We start from the raw sequence: 23,556 nt of genomic DNA, 5'->3' as shown, positions 1-23,556 counted from the left end.
TATTTGGTCGTACTCCATGCTATGAACATTTGTGCACTTTTGGATATTTGTGTTACGCCCACAACACTACTCATCGAGACATATTTAGCTCCAGGTCTCTTCGATGCATATTCGTGGGCTATCCTTTTGGTCAGAAAGCTTATAAAGTTTATGATCTTGACTCAGAATGAATACTTGCTTCCCGAGAAGTAGTCTTTTATGAATATGATTTTCCATATGCTTTAGATCGGCAACAAAGCCTATCTCTCACAGTCATACCACTGCCACTGATGAAAGGTGATTATGATTCTTCAACACCACAACTAGCCTAGTCCACAACATCTCTAGCTTCAGAACCAAATCAAGTTCCAGAACCAAACCCATAACCTACTATTGAAGCGATTCTGTTCACCCCCCATCTCAATGATTACTTTTGCTACTCAACTTCAACTCAAGGTTCATCCACTAGCATCTCTAATTCTCATGCATCTTTCTTAAACCATATAACTTCCCTTCAGTAACCGAAATCCTTTGTTGAGGCTAGCTCCGATCCTCTTTGGTGTCAAGCCATAGCTAACAAAGTAGCTGCGTTGGAATGTAATAATACTTGGACATTAGTTGATCTCCCTCCAAGCAAACATCCAATTGGGGCTCGATGGGTGTATGGCATTAAGTTCAAAGCTGATGGCATTGTGGAGTGCTATAAAGCACGTCATTGAACTATCAAATCAGTGATATGTAATCAAATAGGAAATAAGAACTGAATCAATGACTTGTTTCTTAATGGATAAAATATTTAGGTGTATGGTAATATACCCAACATGTCATTGAACTATCAAGGAGCTTAGAAAAGGCAGAACCTATTCACTAAAAGAGAAAGCAATAACTCATTCAGTTTAATCACTTCATTCCTAAAATTTTCTAATTCTTTTTTCTTTAAAATGTACAATTCATAGAATTTTTTTCTTACATTTTATTGGGGAATTTGAGGTTTAAAATACATCATTTGGCCATTTGTAAAGGGGGTTCCACTATGATACTTGAAAAACTTACAACTAATCAACTGGTATCATAAGATGACTAAGCACCAAACAGGTGGTATTCATCAAAATTCATGGGTGCTTTGATTTGTCAGATCTCTTTTGGTACCATGCCTTTTCGGTATCAGACTTTCCCTTGAAAAAAATGTGCCATTGCATAAATAGTTAGCAACGTTAGCAGGTTTGCACCACCACCAGAACTAACCTTAATCTACCCTGATCTATAGGGTATATTCAAATCTAATTTTAGAATACCCTGATTTGGTAGGACCCACTAATCCACACCCGGTTCCTGTACCAACCCGGTCACCCATTCAATAAAAACTTGAACAAGGAAAGAACAATAAGGAGATAGTAATAAGCAGAACTTTGAACTAATTACCACTGAAATTTAAAACGGATTCTCAGAGAAAAAGCGCAAAAAAGAAACTTTCTGCTTAGTTCACAATGGTTTTGAGAGCAATCAATCATCATTAGAGAAGAGAAACGAACACATGGAATCCGACTACCTTATTATAACTTCTATATATAATCTCTCAAGTCTCAATCTATTTGATATTTAGAATCTATAGCTGCTGTTTCACAAGGACCACAAATAGAAATAGGAGTCCTGAATCGTAAATTATCGGGAAAGCAGGGATTCCTACAATTCAGTTTGGTTTTATTTTAGCAAATTTGATATTTCCTTTTCCATTAGTAATTACCAGCGATGTCAATTATTAGAAAAGGTAATGGTATTTTAAGACATTATCTATAAATAATAAGGATAGAATTGGTCAATTTTCTAAACCCTGGCCTTAAATAAATGGGTTCAGACGGTCCAGGCTCCATGATCCAGACCCATTCTTCTGGTTCTATTCCAGAGTGGAAGCTTCTAGTATTCAGTTCACAATGTTGAAGTGTGAAGGAGAGAGATGATCTGGAGGAGTTCTTTTTCCGGTGGCGACAAAACATTGGACGATCAGATCCAATGTTCCAACACACTTTGGACGGCTGAGATTGGACAAAGCGGTGACTTTTCGGCTTCACGTTCCAATTCTACGTGGGAAAGGAGAAATGGAGGGAAATTTTGGGGCCATTTTGTCCTTTTCCTTATTTATTAACAAGTAAATAGATTTTTATTTTGAGAAATATATAAAAGATTAATGACCCATCGTTTGCCCTCCTCCCTTTTGTGCGATAGAGTTTTCCGATGCTGAGACGGAAGAAAGTCTTCTTCTTATCGGCCCTTTCGTGACCAGGGGGGAGAGAGAGAGAGAGAGAGAGAGAGGAGAGAAGAAGAAGAAGAAGAACCGCCAGAGAGACAGAGAAACCGAGAGAAAGCTCCTCCTCCTCCTCCTCCTCCTCTTTGAAGGGCACAGAAGAGCACTTCTTCTCTTTCTCCATTCATGGATTCTCCTCCCTCGGCCCACGATAGCTTGTCGCCCTCTCAGAAGGACAAGGATGTGGCAGCTTCTCTGGTGGATCCCTTCTTGAAGGAGGCTCTTCAGAACCCTCGCCATCGTCTCACTGGTTAGATTCCTTTGTTCTCTTCCTTTTTGCCCTTGTTCTCGTATCTATCGTTGTTGTTTCTGTTCACTTTTTGTCCTATTGTTGCTACTCTTTAGAGGGCTATTTTTTTGGGGGTGATGTTGATTTGTTTTCTGTTTTTGGAAGTGGTTTTTGTTTAGGATCTTACGAAGTTTTCCTTTTCTTTGTTGTTTTTCTTTTGAAAGAATTTATTGTGCATATGTTTCTTCAATTGGAGTACCTTGATTCTGGTTCTTCTTAAGGGTTGTAGGAGTGGTGGGACTGTTTCCTTTTTAGGATTTTAAACTCAGATCTGGGTTTTCTATTTTCGGTGACTATTATATACGAGTGTTCTGGTGTGCTCATTCATCATTCGCTTCATAATTGGGCTTCAATTCTTCGTAGATCCGCGCGTTCTAACTTCCAATTATCATGATTCATGATAGGTTCTTTTCTAGCTCATTAGTTATAAGAGTTTTTATGTCATAAGAATACATAGTTCACAATGCTCCCTTAACTTTCTGCCTTTTGAAATTAAGACGACGAGGGTTTTCATTTGATAGCCAACAACATGGACTTGTTTTCATGTCTCTAGATTTGTATTCGTTTAACTGTTATTGTCAACGTAAGAGCTAGGTTTCTGTACCTTTCTGGGTCTGTTTGTCTCTGTCAGATGGAGAGACATCTGAACATTTTTCCAGTAAAATTCTAATGAGAAGGAAAGGGAAACGGATCCTCCTCTTTAAGTGATTCAAATGACTTCAACTATATATGAAGTATGAGCAAATTTGATGGGACCCAAATTTGCTGGTCTCAGGCAAACTGAATTTGGTTACACTATGGGGTCTATTGTTTTGAGAATCTTTATATCCTTTCTTAGAAGAGGAAACAGAAGAAGATGTAGGATGGTTGGCGGCATAAATAATGCTGCAAGTGGTTTAAGTTACTATACAAATGGAAACTATAGACAGAATGATCAGTTGGAGTGTTATTGATTTAATTATGACTTAATCTAAGCTGAAGAAGCGGGAATATGAATTTAAGTGCTTTGTCAAGCTACCTTAGTATAACTTCTAAGTTCTAAGATACATGGAATGGTTATGTAATTTTGGATGTTAGACTTTCTTTCTGTGAACACTTTATATCAAGGTTGGATATTTAGATATGCAATGGGGTCAAATCTATGCAAGCCCTCGTAAAGTGCACACTCAACTCAACTTGGCCTTAATCCCATCTGTTTGGGGTTGCCTTCATAAATCCGGTCCTGCCATGTTTCTTTACCAAGAGATATTTTTTCTGTCAAAACATAACCCCTTAAATTATTTTATTACCAACTCAAATCACATTTTCTTTGGTCTTCCCCTTGTTCCTTTAAAGCCTTCTACTTGAATCAATTTACTTATTCTCACTGGTGCTGTCATTGGTCATCTATTCAGATGACAAAAACCTTCTCAGTCAACTTTCCCACAACTTTCCACTTATTGGAGAGACTCCTAAGTCCTCTCTGATGCACTCATTTCTGATTCTACCCTTTTTAGTCTTTCTTTATTTATGGCAACATAAATGTATAAAGGGAAAAAATAGAAGACAGGTGTAGTCTCAGGTGGGCAGAATATTCGGTGTGCAAGGTGGGAAATTTGCCCACCATGGGAGCCAAGTGTGGCAAAGTTCTGGAAGGATTTCTAGTGTGGTAATAGCATGCTGAAGGATTTGTTCCCAAACTTATTTGAGTTTTCTTTTAACACAGATGCTTCTATGGCTGATTATATGGTTGAGCAGAATGGGGGGGGTTATTTAGTGTAGAGGTGTTCAGCCCACATGTCATGCCAGGCCCGACTTGATGGTTTGTTCCGCCTGCGGCCCGCGTGTTGTTACGGCCCAGCCCGCGGCTTAACCTCCACCTTGGCCCGTCACGAGCGGGCACGACATAGCTCGCAGGGCCTAGGTGCTCAGGCGAGGTGCATTTTAGGGTAGGCGCCTCATCTAGGTCCTAGGTGTAACCCATTCAAAAGGCGTACGCCTGGTGTGCCTTAGCCCTGGTGTGCGCCTTTTGAAAATTTGCCGCTTTTTGGTAATGTTGTCCATTCATTTATCTTAATAAAATATCTTCTTAAAAGCAATTAAAACTATAAAATTATTATTTTTTGTGTGAAATCTAAGAATTTAAGACCCTAACATGGACTTGTTTGGGCTGGCCTCGAGGCGCGTGGCACAAAGGTGGCTTGTAGAACTAGGAATGTAATATGTCACATTACCTACTTGATGTAATTGAGAAAAAAAGAGATTGTGGGTTTTATATGCTTTAAAATGTTTTATATGTTTGATTTCATTTTTAAATTCTCATTTGAATATGTTTTACATATTATATTTATGTATTTTAATTTTAGATAATAGGTTTTTTAAAACATTTATTTTAAAACTTAAGTTAATATTTTTATTAATATTATGCTTTATAATTTTTTGATTTTTTTTGAATTTTTAGATTTTTTTTAAATTGTGTGCCTTGCCTCGAAAAGACGCGCACCTCGCCTTGCACATTGCGCCTCTGGTGCAAAATGGCCCTTGTGTCTTTTTAGTGACTTGCGCTTTTAAAACACTGCAATGACCAAAATACCCCTCTTAACAACTAAAAAACAGTTAGTTTTTAGGGTATTTTGGGCAATTGAATTATTTCCAATTCCTATAAATAGTCTTATGGCCCCTATCCTCCACCATTCTTATCACACCAATTCAACAATCAACATTCAACAATTCTCTTATTCTCTTAATCTCTTCAATCTTCCCTCTGTGTCTCTCTCAATCTCTCATACATTCAACAATCAACATTCAACATATGGTAATCATTACTTTTTTACATATCAAGCAAATGCTCACAAACGCGAACTGGGGTACATAAATACCCTGGTTCGGTGTTTGTATCGCAAACAAACAGAGCCTTAGTTTCAACTGAGACTGAAACATAATTGTGAAGGCACACTTCCTTAGTATTAAGTGTTCAGTTTTTAGGAATTGGATTTTTTATTAATTTAGTCATAGATGAGTGACAGTGGAATTAATTTTTATATAAATAATTTTGGGTGATTTTAGCTTGATTCTCTATTTCCTTATGAATTATCTCATTTCTGTAGTTGGTTTAGCAACCAGAAAACATTACAATTGATGTTACATAAAAGAATAAAAAACAATAGTAAAATTAAGACAATTATATAGTCTATGATAAAGCAATTAACAGATGTCTATTTTATTAATGCAGGAAGGAGATAGAGAGTTGACTAATAATTATAATTAATCACTTTTTAATTCAATTGATGTGTTCAAGTTCACTGAGTTGAAAAGTCCATCAAAAGAAAGTTGACTGTTGAAAATCTTTTATCTTTGAAAACATTTAGACGAAGAGGATAAAAAAATGTGAATTAACTTGAATGTCTTTTACATAAAAAATTATCAATTAGATTGTGTATTTAGAAAGCAGAAAGTGCAAGTCAGAGTAGTATTGACTTGAATAATGAGATTCTGAAAGATATGTCTTTCATACATTTTATTCGGGGAGTGGGTTGTTCTGAGGAGTGTTCTTTAAATGAGGTCCTTTGGAGCTTATTGTGTATAGTTTTGAAGTAGATTATTCGTTTTACTGTGTTTTGTAGTGAGTCCTTTCTTGTTGCCGGGCCTGACAATTCTTTTATTAGGTAATGTATTCTGCATGTCTGTTCAAGATTCATTCTTTATGAAGCATGTCACTTTTGTGATGCAAATGTGACGTCAACTTTTTGATTTACTGCACTCCTTCTCCTTCTCTTGGTTTTAGTCTTTCTTGGCATTCTTGCTACATGATTCCATGTGGTCACTGAAATGGTAAAGATACATGTTTTGGTTTTCCTCTTTTTTTTTTAATTTCTCCTATGATTTTTTGCTTTTTTGTTTATCTTTTCAGTTCTGCGTATGGAGCTGGATATTCAGAAATTTATGCAAAATCCTGACCAAAAGCAATTTGAGTTTCAACATTTCCCAACATCCTACCTCAGGCTTGCAGCTCATCGTGTTGCTCAACACTATGGTCTTCAGTCTATGGTAATGGATAATGTCAGTGATGGCCTGGGAATTAGAATAGTGGTGACGAAAACATCCGAAAGCAGATTTCCTGCTGTCTGTCTATCAGAGATTACTGCAAAACAGCCAGAAAGTGATAGACCTGAACAGGTTAAGATTGCCATCAGGCCAAGGTCACATAAAGCTTCATCAAATGATGCAAATGATCAGGGAATTAAACTTACTCTTAGAACTGTGGAAGAGAGGAAGGAGGAGTATGATAGAGCACGGGCTCGCATTTTCAGTAACTCCAGCAGTTCTGACTTAGAAGGTTCTTCATCTGTAGCAAATGATGGAAGAAGCTCATGTTCAAGCAAAGATGAGAGTGAAGGTTGCAGGATAACTGTGGATGAGCCAGACAAGACTCCTACTAGCACAAGGGATGGTAGTTCTTCCAGAGTCGCCATTTTCAAAGACAGGGAGAAAGATCGTTCTGACCCAGATTATGACAGGAGCTATGAAAGGTAAGGCTGCTTTCTCTTAATTGGGGTAAAAAGTAGTTATTGTCAACTGGTAAAACTGATACATTTCAGCTTCTGCAGGTATGTTAGGAACCTTACGCCTAATCAGATATTTGCCTTGGGGCCTTTCAATATCCAAAGCTTTCAGCCTTCATTCATGCAGTATGAATCTGGGTTTCCTCTGAACCAATTACAGAGTACTCAGACATCCTTCAGCTACAGGCCTTCAAATCCAGCCGTGGGCCAATTTTGTTCTGTGGGATTAAATCAGACTTCTAGGGACCCCATGTATATGCACTGGCCTAGTCCTGCAATGATGTATGCTCAGTCATATGAGCAACTTAGACATGCTGTCTTCCAGGTAGGCTACGCTTACATATTTTGATATCATTAATGAAATAGAAATGGGTTGAAGATGCTTGCAGATTGTTGTTACACCTTTTTTTGGTGGTTCCACTTTGGGGATCTCCTGGATGATTAAGATAAAAGATCTGATTACTGGTATCCATTTGGTCTCTGAAGAAAAGGTGCAAACTTTGAAAGACAGAGGTCTTAGCACTTCAGTAATTTTTTAGTCATAACTATCTAATTAGTGTGCTTAGTAAGCATTTTCCTGGGTCTGTGACTTGTTTTTTGATATGGCACGTGTGCATTCAAAGTGTAATGGCTGTCTTTATGACAACTCGTGTCCATAGCACATACAAAGGTGATACCCATACATGTTAATGTCTGAGTCACTTTTATAATGGTGCAAGGAATGATAGTTATTAATGATGAATTTGCACTTCGTGCCTTCCATAAATATTGCCATTATGCCAGCCTGTTAGTGGGCTTCACTCTAAACATATTGGAGTCACAAGAGGAAATGGGTGAGACTGGAAATCCCTTGGGTTAGAATATGTGATAGGTCAACCAAACTTGGTTTGCCTTTATTGGATCTTTAATTTTGTTGTAGGGCAGATAAATCGGAAGGCAATGATTGGTTGGGTGGTTTATTGGGTGGGTGGGTAGGCTGGCTTATTGTCATCCTACCAATCGGAAGAGAAGGGATCATTTAGAACCTTTCTATCCTTTGTTTCCTGTCTAAAAGGTTACTGGTCAATTCTTGGTTAGGAGATCTTTGAAGTGGGACCATCGTATTCTGGTGTCTGCAGAGCCATCTTAAGAATTTGGTGTATGTTTTATACTCTTATTTCATCTCTAATTGTTTATTGCCCATTACTGTTACTGCAGGCTCCATTTTATCAACAACCATTGAGTTTTGATTACTCCCAGAACCATTAGAAAACAGAGGATATCTGTATATCATTACTCCTGCAGTTCATTTCATTTCCTTTCTGTTAGGTACTACTGAGCGTAGGGACGCAATTTGTTTATTTCTGATGCACTACCCTATTAGTTGTATGTTTCTATTTTCCTTATTAGCAAGGAGTGAAAGCTAGTAGTATTATTCATATTAGTCATATACTGTTGGTTCAGTGCGTAGATATAATTTTTGTTGGTAATGGAATTCTATTCATTGATCTTGTGTGAAACATGATTTTTTTGTTTTCTTTCGTTTCCACTCCATATGGGCTTCAGTTTTTATTTGTCTATATCCTTTGCTAACTTTAGACCTGATTATGCTGCAGTGGGCTTAAAGTTTTGATGGGAATCCCTAGTTTTTGCTTTTTGATATTGTATGGGTTCCTAGTTGCACTGCATTGCTTGCTTTACATGTAATATAAGGTGCTCTTCTATTTTGTTTTCAAGATGTGTTTGTTGGTGTAAGCTGGATGTGTACAGTTCAATAGTGTGCCTTTCCATATATTAGATAATCGATTAAATGGAAAACACAGCGATGATGGGTGAAAGAACCAACGGGTACGGTATGTCTGACTCAGATGATCGTGCTTGACGCTACAAAGATAAATTTATTTGTGTTGTCTGTGTATGTATGTAATGTGGTTATCTAGTTGATAATTTGATATTGAACTTAGTGTCTTGGTGGTAGGCTGGTATCAACTGGTTGCTCTTCATTTGTTATCTTAGTTGACTACTAGAGTCCATGTGATACATTTGGGTGGAATTTTATATCTATTATCATTGAAATTGTAACTGCAGAATCCTTTATTAAAGTGAAAAATAGATACCAAAGACGTTCCTTTCTCACCCAAGGTCGGAACTCTGGAAGTGACTACTTCTAGGTCAATCTGTTGTTGGGATTTTGTATTTTGTTTTAATTTTTTCTTTGGTTTGTTTTGTGTATGCTCTGCAAGTTTTAATGGTTGACGCTACTTTTTCGAGGAAAGGCGGGAGGCGTAGAAAGCAATAAATTACACGCATATGAAATATCATTTATCACAAGTTGACAACAATTTGAAACACAAATCAAATTCCACTACCGTTTGCAAGTGCGTGATATGGTGATAGTTCGGTATTACTTGAAGAATATCCTAATATTTATAATATTAAAAATATAGAAGATAATGGACTTGGTGAGACGGTGGTGTTTCAAAGCAAAGTGAATCTGACTTGGCATTGTGTTTCTTAGTTTCGTTGATGGGGCCACGTTCTTCCCTTTTTCCATCCTCTCCATTGGTTAGATTCTGATTTGGTTTGCCAGCTTTCGTGGTAGTATGTTGCTGAGACAACACCTTCACTGCAAATTATTGGAAAAAAAATCTGTTCTAGTTAATTGTGCATGAATTAGCCCAGTAATGAACGATTAAATGACCGGGATGTGGTTGGAGTTTGGAATTTGTTGCTGTGTTTGGAAATGATGCAAATTGAATGTAAATCCCAGTTCGGGTTAAATTTGCATTCTGGTACACTTTTGCCTGTGTTTCAACTTTACATTTATGCATTGACAAAAGACAGACCAATGGATATTTATATTGATAATAATATGTAAAAGTGTATCAAGAAAAAATAAATTAAGTTGCATTCAAGTGGACTTTTGATAAGAAAAAGTCTGTTTTATTGAAATTCATGTTTGCATCCATTATAGTTGAAATTTTGTTTGGTAAAAAGGTAATTTGTTGATGCAAAATTAATCCAACTTTGCAATTTTTATGAATTGTTTCATTCTACATATATGTATTGCTTCTAATTGCATCATATGGGGAAAATTTATGGCCTCATTTGCCTTCAATTATAGGGATAATCATTTTCATAATTCATTAGCTGCATTTGGAATCGGTGTAAATCAAGAACGGTGTAACTGTTTACACCATTTTGATTCTGTATTTGGAAGGAGAGTGTTATCATGATCGATGTAAAACTTTACTCTATTTCAGTTTTGCGTACTTTTTGATAGAGTGGATTTTTACGTCCATAATGGATGTAAAACAATACTTTCACTGCAAGTTATTGTAAAAAAAATTGTTCTAATTAACTGTACATGGATTAGCCCAATAATGAACGATTAAGTGATCGGGATGTGGTTGGAGTTTGGAATTTGTTTCACTTATGGCTGCGCCTGGAAATGATGCAAATGGCCAGACCAGAAAAACTGGGAAACGGTAACCTGTTTGGGTCCGTTTTACCCCAAAACTGTTATTTGGCCAAACACCATTTGGTCAGTGAATTGCTGACCCGGGTGGTTGAATCGTCAAACTGTTTTCATCTTGGGAATTGTTTTGGCCTTTTTATTGTTTTTTAAAATTTTAATTTTTTTAAAGTTTTTTGTCAGAGCAGGCTGTCTGTTCAGACTAGACAGTCGGACCGCTCAACCTGGGAACCGGACCCAGAATGAGTCGTTGTCCAGACGGATTTTAAAAACCTTGGTATTATATTGTATATATATCATTATCAAATTTATATATAAAAAAAAGGAGAGATGTCACATATTCACACGTCATACACTTTCTTTACCAATTACATGGATTAGAGTTTGTTCATAAAATTGAAGAAATGAAACTAACAAATGTAAGTCAGTATTATTAGAGTTTGTTCATGAAATTGAAGAAATGAAACCAACAAATGTAAGTATTTTTACTCTTTGAAGAGCTTAGTTTTCCTCAACCTGCATTTGTAAGGAACGATGTTGATTGAGAGTACTCATAAAAAATGCCAAAATATGCACTAGAACACACATCATGCCATCTCATAGATGGAGAGCGGAAAGAAGAACCTGAAGCCATGCACCTCAGGGACACAACCAACCGATTGACTCTTGAGAAGATTTCCTTCTTTGTGCAGTTATGAATCCTTCAGTGGCAATGTTTCAAGGGAAATCCACCACGCTTCCTTCAATATAACAATCCTTCAAGTACTGTTTTCCCCATGTAAAACCATATACTAGATCTTTTTAAGGAAATTATTTGTTTGTTCCTACTCACAAGTCACAAGTGGCTAGGATACCTACAACTAGGTGAGAGAGAATTCAAGATTTTGCCAGCTTGAAAATTCATCTTTATAACGTTTTAAATTGATGAAATTCTTAATCCAGTATCAACATTTACCTTTTCTCTTTGGTATTTAAATTCACGTTTAATTCTTCCAATGGGGGCTTTAAGCAATTTTAGACAATAAAACATAGCCATTCCATATGTTTACATATTTACTGTACCGAAAAAAGTCTGAAAGCTAATTACAGTTGAACCACTCATACTCTGCTGAATTCTCTTTGATCATAAATGGTCTTGCAATAACATTCATAAGAGAAATAAGAAAGACATTTTAGCAATTAAAAGTGGAATAAAAAATCAACTCAAATGTCTGAACCTAATCAAGTATGCTAAAATGGATTCACTAGCTAGAGACGAAGCCGGTAAGGATGACTCATTATTGGTAAAAAATATCATCAGCACAAGTTATCAACATTAGGGAAAATTCCTGATCTTGTACTTTGGGTTGGGCCTAATTCCACTTGGGTCTCCAAACTTTAAAACGTGACAATTCGGTATCCAAACTTTCAAAACGTGTCAATTCAGTACCTGTCGTTAATTAGCCCGTTAAGTGGCATTTGAAGAGACACAAATGTCTTTCGAGTGCCATCTAACTCTTTTTACCAACCCTCCAAATGTGAGCAAAAATGAACAGTTCCAAATCCTTGCCTCTTCTATTTTAGAAAGTTGGGATCACCAGAATGCCTACTGATTCATGACCCCAACTTTTTTGAATAGAAGAGGCAAGGATTTGGAACTGTTCATTTTTTTGTTAACGTTTGGATGGTTGATAAAGAGAATTAGATGACATTCGAAGGGCATTTGTCTTTTCAAATGCCATTAGACGACTGGTTAACGGGCTAGTTTACAACAGGTATTAGATTGACACGTTTTGAAAGTTCAGATATTGAATTGTTGTGTTTTAAAGTTCGGGGACCAAAGTGGCAGTAGGCCCAAAGTACAAGGTATTAATCGGGAATTTTCCCTCAAAATTATTTCTTTTTCATTATGGGATTTATCAACATTATAACTTTTCGACCAAACTTACAAGGCCAAGTATACTTGCCACCCAAGAAACCTGTAATTATAGAAGGCACATCCATCAATTGTTACTCTAGTTGCCACAACTTGGCCTGAACTCTTTTTTTTTTTGGTAATAGAAAATGAGATTTCATTAAACTTACAAGATGTACTATACTCTTCGAACTGACTAATGCTTTGAGCTACTACTAAAGTTGGGTGTCTGTCCACTTGGTTGAAATGCCAGTCATTCCTGGCTTTCCAGATGTTCCAACATATGATAAAGTGAAGAGCTATCCATTTGTTCTTATCATTTGAGCTCCACCAAGGAGTTTGCTTCCAACTCATTATCCAATCCTCTATGTTATTGTACTGAAAATTACCATATCGATAACTCATGGGGATTATAATGCATACTGCTCTAGCAAAGTTAGAAAACCAGAGCAAGTGCTGAATGGATTCCAACTCATGGGGGCATTTGGGACACTGACCTTGATTTGTAATATGGTGTGAGCAGGTTTTTTTTTCACTGCTATTACTCCTGTGCAACAATGCCAAATAAAGTTTTTAACTTTTTGGGGACCTGAGATTGCCAAATGAGATTCCAAAGTTCCTTGTTTGGGTGTAACATGGGGTTATTGGCTCCCCACTCATGATGGTGTCCCGATTTCACTGTGTAAGCTCCATCATTAGTGCAATTCCATATCGAGATATCTTCAAAGTCGTGCCAAGGAAGAGGGATAGTGAGGATGGCTTGTACCTCTTGATTTGAAATATTCTGTCTAAGAACATTCAAGTTCCATCTCTAGGGATGCTGCAACATCAAATCAACCACTTGGTGTAGACTTGTTTGATTTGGCTTTGGGGTCTAAATTTTTCCGTTTGGTAGCAACAGAACTCACTGATCCTCCCCGATGTTCGTTTTTTGTTCTTCCATTTCCAATTCTTCTAATTAGGCCTTTCATTAGGAAATTCCTTTCATCAATCACACTTCTCTAACCCCAAGATGGGTTCGAGCCTATTGGAACTGAAAGGAAATCTGTATGGGGGAAATATCTTGCCTTCGTTGACTTTCCCCAAAGGGAATCACCATCACGCAGAAGCTTCCATGCTAATTTTGCAAGCAAAGCGAGATTAAAAATAGATAGATTCTGAAAACCAAGGCCTCCTGATGTTTTATTACCACAAAGCTTCTTCCAGCTCATCCAAGTAATTTTCCTTTCATCTTCTCTTTTCCCCCCGAAGAAAGATGAGCACTTACTATGAATTTTCTGAATCAAGTAGGAAGGAATTTTAAAATGACTCATTTGGTAGGATGGAGAAGCAGTGACCACTAATTTAATTAAGGTTTCTCTTCCAGCTTGAGTCAATAGTTGACGTTTCCAGCCCTTCATTTTGGACACCATTTTTTTCAGCATTTCAGTAAAGTTTTCCTTCTTCTTCCTTCCCATTGATAGATTGAGCCCTAAGTATTTTTTTGGGATGGCACATTCTTTGATATGGAGCATTAATGAGAGGATACGCCTAAAGCGACGTGGAGTGTTTCTATTGTAGTAAATTTCTGACTTAAAGAAATTTATCAGTTGTCCAGAAGTAGAACAAAACTCATTTAGAATACTTTTTAATTTCAAAATATTCTGAATATCAACTTTAATGAAAAAAAAATGTAATCATTAGCAAAAAATAAAATCAAAACTCAGGAAGCTTCTCTTGAAATTTTTATACCTTGGAGCTGTCCTGAATTTTCTGCTTGGGAGAGGGCAGTGGATAATGCTTGAGATGCTAGAATAAAGAGGAATGGAGACAAAGGGACACCTTGTCGAATTCCTCATTGAGCCTGAAAATCACCTCTTTTTGTGCCATTGATCAACATTGAGAAGGTCACCGTTGACAGGCATTGGTGAACTATTTTCCTGAGATGAGGGTGAACACCCAGTTTCTCCATGAGAGTTAAGATGAAGTGCCATTCCAGCCAATCAAATGCTTTGTTCATATCAATTTTAATGGCCATGTAACAACTCTTACTCTTTTCCCTTGATTTCAGAAAGTGGAAAAGCTCACGAGTGATAAGAACATTATTTAAGATGCTTCTTTGATCAACATAGGCTCCTTGAGTTTGATCTATTGACAAAGGCACGACTTTTTTGAGTCTGTTAACCAGGCATTTGGTCAGAATTCTGTAGTTGATATTTGTAAGACTGATCGGTCTATAACCTGTAATCTCAGTAGGCTTCTTTGTTTTAGGGATAAGGACAATGTGTGTTCTATTTAGCTTAGTGCTGATTGTATCTTCTGAGAAAGCCATTTGTATGTAGAGCTTTGCCAACATCCTGCTCAGTGTCATGCTAGAAATTTTGATAGAAGAGAGCTGAAAAGCCATTCGAACCAGGAGATTTGTTGGGATTCATTGAATTAAGAGCATATTCAATTTCCTCCTGGGCCAGCGGTTGAAGTAGTTGATCATTTATCTCTCCCGTTATGATTTGTTGGATGTCATTTAGGATGTTCAGATTGGTTGAGGAGCTGCTTGTGGTGAAGAGGGTGGTAAAGTAATTAATGATTTCCTATTCAATTCTAGTTCAGATCTGGCCCAAGAGCCATCACTTCACCTAAGAGCAACTTTTTTATTAAATTGGCGCCTGCTAATGGTGGATTGGTAGAAAAATCTTATGTTCCTGTCTCCTTCAAAGAGCCACAAGACCCTAGACTTCTGTTTCCAGTGAACTTGCTCTCTTCTTAGCTCCTCAGAAAGCCTGATCCTTAAATTCCTTTCTTTTTTTTTTATCTCCATAGTCAATAGAATTTGGTTGATTTTGAAGAGAAGTGATCTCATCCTTAATCACCTTGATTCGATTCCAAATGCTTCCAAAGGAGTTTCTGTTCCAATCCTTTAAATGCTGCCTACAAATTCTTTGTTTACAGTCTAACTGTTGTTGCACATTAAAGCCTCTCAGGGTAAGGCTGCTCCAGGTTATGTTGATGACTTGTTGGCATTCAGGATGAGAAATCCAAACTGATTCAAAACGAAAGGGTCTAATTCCTTTCAATCTTGGGGACAACAGTTCAAGATTACATGGCTGTGGTCAGACCCTACTACAATTTCATTTAACACATAAGCTTCAGCACAGGTATTCCGCCAAAAGATAGATACAAAGAATCTATCCAAGTGTTCTTTAATTAAACCACCATTCCATCTATTGTTACACCAGGTAAATGGCTGGCCATTCCAACCCAAATCCATGAGACCACAATCCTCAATGAGGTTATTAAATTCCTCCATACTTGGAGAAATTTTTAGTCTTCCTCCATTTTTCTCATGTATACTTGTAATTTCATTGAAGTCCCTCATGTAATTTTTAGCACAAGGAAATTCTGGTGGACTTCTGTTAGGTTGGCAATCTGACATCTCCATTACCCCAATCTACCTGTCGAATAGACTTGGCCTGAAATCTGGAACATTAGGAAGCTAAACAAATTAATCAACACTATATACATGTTCATTTTTTATGCAGGTTTACGGATTCAACTGTTAGGCTTTCAGCCAGACAACTGGGTTCAAAACAGTTGGTAAAGCTATTGTCAATGCAGAAAGACCAAAAAAACTTAATTTGAATCTTGTCCATTTTCAGCTTTTTCATCTTTCCATGTGCTTATCGTTGGGTTTTTTGGTCCATGTGACACTAAGGCTGTATTTGGTTTGAAGGAAAAAAGTAAGGAAAGGAAAGGAAAGGTAAGAAAACCTTTACAAACCTTGTATAGGTTTCCTTACCTTTCCCTTCCTTTCCCTACCATTTCCTTTAAACCAAACATAGCCTTAACAAAAAAAAAAAAACTATTATTTTGGTCTTTTGAACTTCCTGCTGACCAAAAGATGTGCCAAACACCACCTACATCTATGGTTGAAATCACTATGGATGGGGTGCAAACACATATGAAATACATGGTTACCAACTTCAATAATTTATATGAATAAAGACATTTCAATCAACATAGCATTTAACTATCCTAAATAATTTTACTAATAATGCATTATTCAAAACTTTATGACCGAATCTGCTGACCACAACAACATATTGCTGGCCATGTTCATCCAGCCATACATTGGGAACATGGCCACCAGTGTGTGGCTGGGTGAACATGGCCGGCAATGTGTTATGATCAGCATATCCCAACTCATCTTGGAGGTCTGTCTTCTCTACATTGTTGTTTAAATTGCCAGATGGGGTGAAAAATATTGAAAGTACTCCCATTGGTTCCCACATCGATTAAGTATAGTCTTATAATCTCTTAATATACAATAAAGGTGAATTTCATGCCCGCTGACCTCGGTAGCCTGAGCTTCTCACCCAAGTGGGAAATTGCTGGCCCGCCCGTTCCAAGTGGGAAGTTGAACCGAGGGGCTTGGGCTTCGTGGTTCTTAGAGTGGAGGGCAATGCGTGAGGCTGGTTTCACAGAACAGCGAACACCTCCCGCTCCTCACAGTGGGAAGGATAACAGGGCCGGTGCTCCCCAGACCCAACACGCCCTAATAGCCGAGTCCCATCAGACAATCACCTTTTTTTTAGTCTGTAATTCTAGAAACACCAACAGTACCAAACAGCCCTCTAAGTTCATCAAAACAATATTTTAGAAATTTTTAGCCTCTCCCTCTCTCTCGTAATAATTTCAACTTATATTAAATATGCATATAGTATATTATTTCTATATTATAATTTAAATTGGAGGGCTTAATTCGTTTAGACCAAAGCCTGTGAATGATTTGAATGGTCCATCTGTTTGGTTGAACCACATAGGGATCAGGGTAAAATATAGCCAGTTATTTCTAAGATGACGGTTCAACCGGTCCAACCATTTATATTAATGACGTGTTGCAAACATTGGTCAAGTTAGGTCAGGGAAAGGGGTGAAGTTACTTGAGGTCCAATGCCAAGCCATTTGCAATATGAGAAGGCACATTTTATAAGTATTAGATAACTTTTAGTTTTACACCGCGAAATTTGATTCCATTTACTTATTTAACACACCGCATAGATGAAAGAGGTAAACTTTAGCCACGTGGCTGATGGTTATTATCCTTACAGCTGGCAAACAAGCTTATAAAAATGTCTGAAGTTGCCAGGTGTAAATTACCAATAGTTGAAGTTTTAAACAAATTCTCTTTGTTCCCATATCGGCTACAAGGAGTCATATACTGTCTTAATATACAATAGAGATGAATCATGTTGTTGCTGAGCTCGGTAACGTGAGCTTGTCACCCAAGTGGGGGCATTAAGGTGGCCGGACGTGGGTTCAGCTTTGAGAGGTAGGGTCTTGTGGTGGGTTCTTGCTGGCCTGTCCGTTCCAAATGGGGAGTTGGACCAAGGGGCTTGAGCGAAGGCTTTGGCCTCGTGGTTCTTAGAGTGGAGGGTAATGCGTCAGCTGGCTTCACAGAACAGCGAATACCTCCCGCTCCAAATAGTGGAAGGATAACGGGCCGGTGCTCTCCAGGCCCAATACGCCCCAAGGGCTGACCTTTACTGAACGATCACTTTTTGAGTCCTATGACGGAATGGCTAATTCCACCCACCAAGCTACCTATTTAAACTTAAAAATTGGTTTGTGATGAATATGGACCTTATCGCAAGCAGGACCCAAGGCCCACCAAACCATCTATTTAATCATTATGACATTTTATCGTATACTTTAAGTTTATTTTATTAATAAAATAAACTTCTAAATATTTTTGGTTTAATTTATTAATGGTATTTAGTTTCCATATCCAATCCAAGTTTATTCTAAATATGATGTAATAAGTTTGAATTCAAATATTATCAAAAAATTAATTTTGATCTAGGATCAGATCCATGTCAGCCAAATATTCTCTCTGACTTGAAACCCTCATAACTTAATCATTTTTTTTTTGTATTTTTATTATACAATTCATAAAAATATGACTAAAGACAGTGGCTCAAAGAAGTCATGTTATAACCATTGATCCTAATGAAGGGCATGCATCCTACCATAACCATACAATAATTTTAAGGCTTAGGAGAGTTGAAAGTTTAAGAATTAAGGGTTTAGAGTTTAGACTTTAAGGTTTAGTGTTTAAGATTTAGGGCTAAGGTTTACAGACTTAGGGTTTACGGTTTAATGGTTTAGAGTTTATATTTTAGGGTTTTAGATTTAGGATTACGTTTTAGGGGCTTAGGTTTAGGTATTAAGAGTTTAGACTTCAGAGTTTAGATTTTAGGATTTAGGGTTTAAGAAAATAGGGTTTAGATTTAAAAATAAGGAGGTGGCAGGAGCGAAGTATTGCCTACCACTACTATAGAATATGGGGAGTATACGAAGATGGATTTATCGTGGTGGTTTGGGAGTGTTCTAAAATTGAAAGGGAGGCATGTGTAGTCTTGCTTTCTTTTCAAGTCCATTCTTATTTTTGGCTTTTGAGAGGGGGAAAAGTGGTCAATGAAGATTTGATTTCCATTGACCAAGATACCCATGTTCTTCTTTCAGATTTAAGTAGGGTGCATGAAAAATTTATTTTCCTTATGAAATAGTGATACCCATCTCCCAAATGCGTACCCTAATACAGAAAATTGACCTTTAAATTCAAAATGCATATATGGTGCTGATATACACACTTAAACACCAACAGTACCATACATGGTGCTGATATACACACTTAATCCCTCGTATAATTTCGCTTTCTTTCTTTTCTTTGTTTTTCTATTTTGGTTTCCTGGGTTTCTTATAAACAATACCAACTTCTAATTTTAGAAAAATCAAAACTACTCTTTCACAACAGCAAGGGAGAAAGGAAACACCCGCTCAAACAGCATCAGCATACTTCCTGAGACAGCATCGGCGCATGCTGATGGACATAGCGCCTTATTCCATCTCCAATTTCGCGCCTACAGAATGGGCATAACTGCAGTTTTGATCGACAGACGGAACACGCCTGCCAAAATAAGAATTTAGAACATTTCATCAACATATTTCTGCATTGATTTATTCTCTTCACAACCTCATCAGAAATTTAGATAAAATTGTATAATTGCATTACCTGATTCCCACAACAATCAAAGATGACGTCTATTGCCTTGGCACAGCAGATGGAGCAAGTCTGTAATAGTCATAAGATAGTTCCCAAATCAGGAACAGCTAGTAAACGAAATCTACCTATTCAGTCATTCCCTTACAAGAACAATAAGGACAAAGAAAACAAATACAAGAAGAAAAAGAAAAGGAAAAAGAGAAAGAAGTGGAAATAAATTAAACTATTAAGCGATGCGATCAATGTATAATTTTTGCAGGATTCAAAGGGGCGATACTCATGGATATAATTTTCATCTCCCATGGAGAAGGGTATTAAGCATTGAACATGGCTACATGTGTTAAATATCAGTGACCCAAAAAACCGATACATATACTATTGATAATTGAAACCATGATCCTAATCTCTATTGGTAAGAAAAATGAAGGGTTTAGTGGTAATGGTCTTGGTACCAGGTCATCAGAAGAATTGCTTGCTGCTCCATGTTCAATGTAAGATGCATTCAACAACACATTTGGACTTGGTCCCTCAATTCCAAGAGGTGGGGGCAAAGGCGATATATTTGGAGCTCCTCCACTTGGGTGACTGCATTGGACAATTAATAGGCAATTAGGGTTTAAGCCTGCCAAAATAATGTTAATGATGATAATATTAATTAATAAGTAGGCAGTACTGGACAGACTCCACTAGAACGTACCCCAATATGTCTCTTCTTATTGTGCTTCCATGATGTTTACGTATTTCCTTCAATGCTGCTTCAGCAAACTTCGTTCTTTTTCTTTCAATGCATTTATTTTCGGACATGATTTCTGTAAAACTCACAAACTGGAGAAACACAAAACAATCATGGAAAGTTGGGCAATAACAGACTAGCTACAACTAATTAAAGGATAGCTATAGCGATTGAACTTCAGATATCTTTCATACCTGGATGTTATGGAGGGCTTGATCTTGGTCTTTCTTGGCAAATTCCTTCATCATATCCCAAGGCCCATCTCCAACTCCAATTAAGATGATAAACAAAGGGTATGTACTGAAAGGAAGGAAATACGATGAGAACGTGGAAACCCAAGAAATAGCTAAGTCACCATAGGGTTCCTTTTCAGATTCTTGTTTACTTTTTGTTTCAGGATTTGACCTGTCCTGGTGTTGTTTGTTAGTTAGAGGTAAAATAGGAAGTAAAATGATGTGGTCTCATGCACTATATGTTTATATGAAAGAGGAGGAAAGTTATTTATTTAGGAGTATGAATATGATCCCCACTTTATATGAGATGGAATCATAGAATAAATGGTGGTGCAAATGAGACAAAAACTGCAAAATCTGCATCAGGTAGGGGTGTAAATCAAAGTCACAAACAAATGAACATTGTAAAAGTACTGAATTAGATGCATAATTTCCATCTGGTTCAAATTTACCTTGCAGCGACAATTGCATCCATTGTTTCCTTCTGTGTGCTTTGTTGTGGCACCTGTGAATCCAAAGTAATAAAATTGTCGTGGACGCATAGCCTTAACTTAGAACGGTACAACTTTAATTTGTAATAGCTACCAATCAAATTAGACAGTATTGTCTCATAATATGTGCAAAGCAAAATTACTTGCTGAAGCTAAATATGGACTAAACTGACTCTACCCAAGAAGAGAAGTGTACCTGGCCATCTGTAAATATTAATAAAACATGGTACCGACCACCACTTTCCTCAACAACTTTCATAGCCATTTCAATGATGGGGGCAAAGGAAGTTGGCTCTGCCAGAAAAAAAAAAGTTGAATAAAACAAGAACTGTAATAAAACCAGAAAACCAGTCCAACTGAAAATAATATGAAGACGGTGAATTGAAAGAAGTTGAATATGGACCTGCTGGTTGAAGATAAAGAGCTATTTCTCTATATCGCATTTGGACTTCATCGAATCCAACACATTGTCTCTGGTCTGGGTAGAAACTGAAGATATGCTTATCACCAGTCGTTACTGTCACAAGGGAAACCATGATTAATTTATATATCTGTTTTCCAAATAAGAACTGCGAAAGAATTTACTGTATCAGATCAAGCTCAGACAATGAAGTACTACCATCTCCAAATCCAAAACAAGGGATGTTCTCTTCCTCATGAAATTCACCAATTGTAGTTGAAACCATCTGTATTGCTTCTTGATAGGGATTTGTGGAGTTCCCAATGCGATGCAGGCTGCTCGCTCCGAATGAAATTGTTCCTAGTTACGTAGCACCTTTTAGCATGTTGCCCACAATGCAGAAGAAGTTGATGATAAGAATACAGATGAAGAGGGCGAAACCTTTCCATTCATTGCTCTTTGTAAAATCGATACCAATTATGAAATTTGGATGGAGATCGAAGAAACCAAGTAGACCAGGGACCTAAACGGAGGACAAAAGAAGCATTATCAGTAGGCATAAAAATGACAAAAAAAAAAAGAAAAGAAAAGAAAAAAGAACAGAACAGTTCCTAATTAACATTGCAAGCAGCAGCTGATGATCATGAAACACACTAGCTCATCAACAATCCATTAATGGCTTAATTAATTAATCCCACTCAAACTAATGAGTTTTTTCGCCTGATAAGATTACGATTACAGAATTACAGCAAGTATATACAGATCTAGAAGCTACTTTTTTGATAATTTCCCAGGGAGGAATCTCCTCCCAGATCACTTGGAGGAGGGAATCAGAGAACTTCTATAAACACGCAAACCAGAAAGAACCGAGAGGGACCTCCAGTTTTCCTCCACTCCCTCCACCTCTTCCGGCTCAGGGAGCTAGAACATCTTCCTACTCCTAAATCTCTGAATGATTCCTTCCTTATTGGTATAGAAGAGGGGGAAGATATACAGAAATGGTTGATGGGTGGGGCTTCTCCATGGGCCGTGTCTGTGTCGACCCACTGGCGGAAGAGGGAACATACTAGTGACAGACCACCGACAGTCCGATCTCTCAAAGACATAATTTGCTCACCAGTGCGACTTAGAAGTGATGATGATTAGATGAGAGCAACCCCATCTGTAGCAATTGGGCAGAAACCTACAAAGTATCGAGGAATTCTCGAAGAAAAGTAGGGTGTAGACAGACTGAACAGACAATAATTAGCTTACTGGATCGGTTAAAGCGTCTGGATGTATCTAACCTGATCCGGATTATACTTGCAGCAGTAGTCTCCTTTCCGCGTCCCTCGACGACCTTTGGCCCAGAAACCATGGCGTTCAGGTGGAGGACTGTGTGGTGAGAGAACTGACCAATGATCCTCCGATGGAACCCTCGATCCAGACGGCCTTGAACCTGCAGAGCCCATGAATTCTGAGAGAAAGAGAGTAACAGACGTCTCTTCTCAACTCTCAAACTTGAATGGAAGGAGGAGGGACCCTCCACTTCATGTTAGTTACTTCGTCACCACCAGTTGAAGGGTATGTGAAAGAGAAATGAGTGGAGAGAAAATAATAAATAATAATAATTGAATCACACACACACACTTATAAATGACATTATTAATAAATATAACTTTTTTTGATAACTAAAGAAGTCATCACTTTATTATTAAATGGAGGGGCTATATATGTAAAATACCCTCGTCCAAGATATAAGATTGGTCTCATGTTGCAAATTCATTCACTATAATTGTCGGTGCCATCTGGCAAAATTGGGAAGATCTACTTCTTTCATTACTGTCTATCTACTTAATGTCTTCAATCACGAAACATGGGCCGATGGGACTATTTACTTGTAATTGGTTACATTACATAGCATGTGATACACAACGCATAGAGCCGCAGATCGGGGCTCATTATGGGATGGAGACCGGCTATTCGCGTTCATAAACCCATAAAAAAATTCATGAACCCAAACCATTTTTGCTACGTATAAGTTGTGTTGGAACAATAAAATCAAAGTCAACCGTTTGGGTTGAACGGATTAGATCGTACTATGACATCATTTTATACACAAGGATATATATAAATGTATAAATACATATTGATTTTATCAATAGATAATATATAATTATATTTTGCATGTAATATATTTAGTATTGTATTTTTAATTC

At 37.4% G+C, this 23,556-nt stretch overlaps 2 protein-coding genes, 1 non-coding gene and 1 pseudogene across 3 annotated transcripts; 3 read left to right on the top strand and 1 right to left on the bottom strand.

The window, feature by feature from the left end:
• The first annotated feature begins 2,154 nt into the window (after positions 1–2,154).
• LOC104590300 (Single-stranded nucleic acid binding R3H protein) lies at positions 2,155–8,610 on the top strand. The gene is made up of 4 exons (XM_010248908.3): positions 2,155–2,531; positions 6,460–7,078; positions 7,157–7,436; positions 8,309–8,610. Exons 1-4 carry the CDS (start codon positions 2,408–2,410, stop codon positions 8,357–8,359), a joined length of 1,074 nt encoding a protein of 357 aa, XP_010247210.1. The 5' UTR covers positions 2,155–2,407; the 3' UTR covers positions 8,360–8,610.
• Positions 8,611–16,815: 8,205 nt separating this feature from the next.
• LOC148790240 (signal recognition particle RNA) lies at positions 16,816–16,974 on the top strand (annotated as a pseudogene).
• A 718-nt stretch (positions 16,975–17,692) lies between these two features.
• Positions 17,693–17,997, top strand: LOC148790239 (signal recognition particle RNA). The gene has a single exon (XR_016079060.1).
• Positions 17,998–19,043: 1,046 nt separating this feature from the next.
• On the bottom strand, positions 19,044–22,963 carry LOC104590299 (E3 ubiquitin-protein ligase RGLG1-like). Its single transcript, XM_010248907.3, has 11 exons — positions 22,645–22,963; positions 21,800–21,881; positions 21,578–21,718; positions 21,362–21,475; positions 21,155–21,252; positions 20,920–20,972; positions 20,429–20,534; positions 20,199–20,326; positions 19,954–20,086; positions 19,511–19,570; positions 19,044–19,405 (listed from the first exon to the last, which is right to left on the bottom strand). Exons 1-11 carry the CDS (start codon positions 22,807–22,809, stop codon positions 19,286–19,288), a joined length of 1,200 nt encoding a protein of 399 aa, XP_010247209.1. The 5' UTR covers positions 22,810–22,963; the 3' UTR covers positions 19,044–19,285.
• Between the last annotated feature and the right edge of the window lie 593 nt (positions 22,964–23,556).

The sequence above is a fragment of the Nelumbo nucifera genome, chromosome 7 (assembly GCF_055504915.1).
Source record: "Nelumbo nucifera cultivar China Antique chromosome 7, China Antique-T2T, whole genome shotgun sequence".
NCBI lineage: Eukaryota > Viridiplantae > Streptophyta > Magnoliopsida > Proteales > Nelumbonaceae > Nelumbo > Nelumbo nucifera.
The sequence above is the reverse complement of the archived record's forward strand: the minus strand, read 5'-3'. Positions and strand labels throughout refer to the sequence as shown.

What these genes read in the sequence shown, in the direction of transcription:
- LOC104590299 (XM_010248907.3), bottom strand. Translation starts at nt 22,809, where the DNA reads ATGGGCTCTGCAGGTTCAAGGCCGTCTGGATCGAGGGTTCCATCGGAG. An exon ending in TTGTTTTGGATTTGGAGATG is followed by an intron (nt 21,476 to 21,577) that starts GTAGTACTTCAT and finishes CCCTTGTGACAG; the next exon opens with TAACGACTGGTGATAAGCAT. An exon ending in ATAAGAAGAGACATATTGGG is followed by an intron (nt 20,087 to 20,198) that starts GTACGTTCTAGT and finishes TGTCCAATGCAG; the next exon opens with TCACCCAAGTGGAGGAGCTC.
- LOC104590300 (XM_010248908.3), top strand. Translation starts at nt 2,408, where the DNA reads ATGGATTCTCCTCCCTCGGCCCACGATAGCTTGTCGCCCTCTCAGAAG. An exon ending in CCCTCGCCATCGTCTCACTG is followed by an intron (nt 2,532 to 6,459) that starts GTTAGATTCCTT and finishes TTATCTTTTCAG; the next exon opens with TTCTGCGTATGGAGCTGGAT. An exon ending in TTAGACATGCTGTCTTCCAG is followed by an intron (nt 7,437 to 8,308) that starts GTAGGCTACGCT and finishes CTGTTACTGCAG; the next exon opens with GCTCCATTTTATCAACAACC.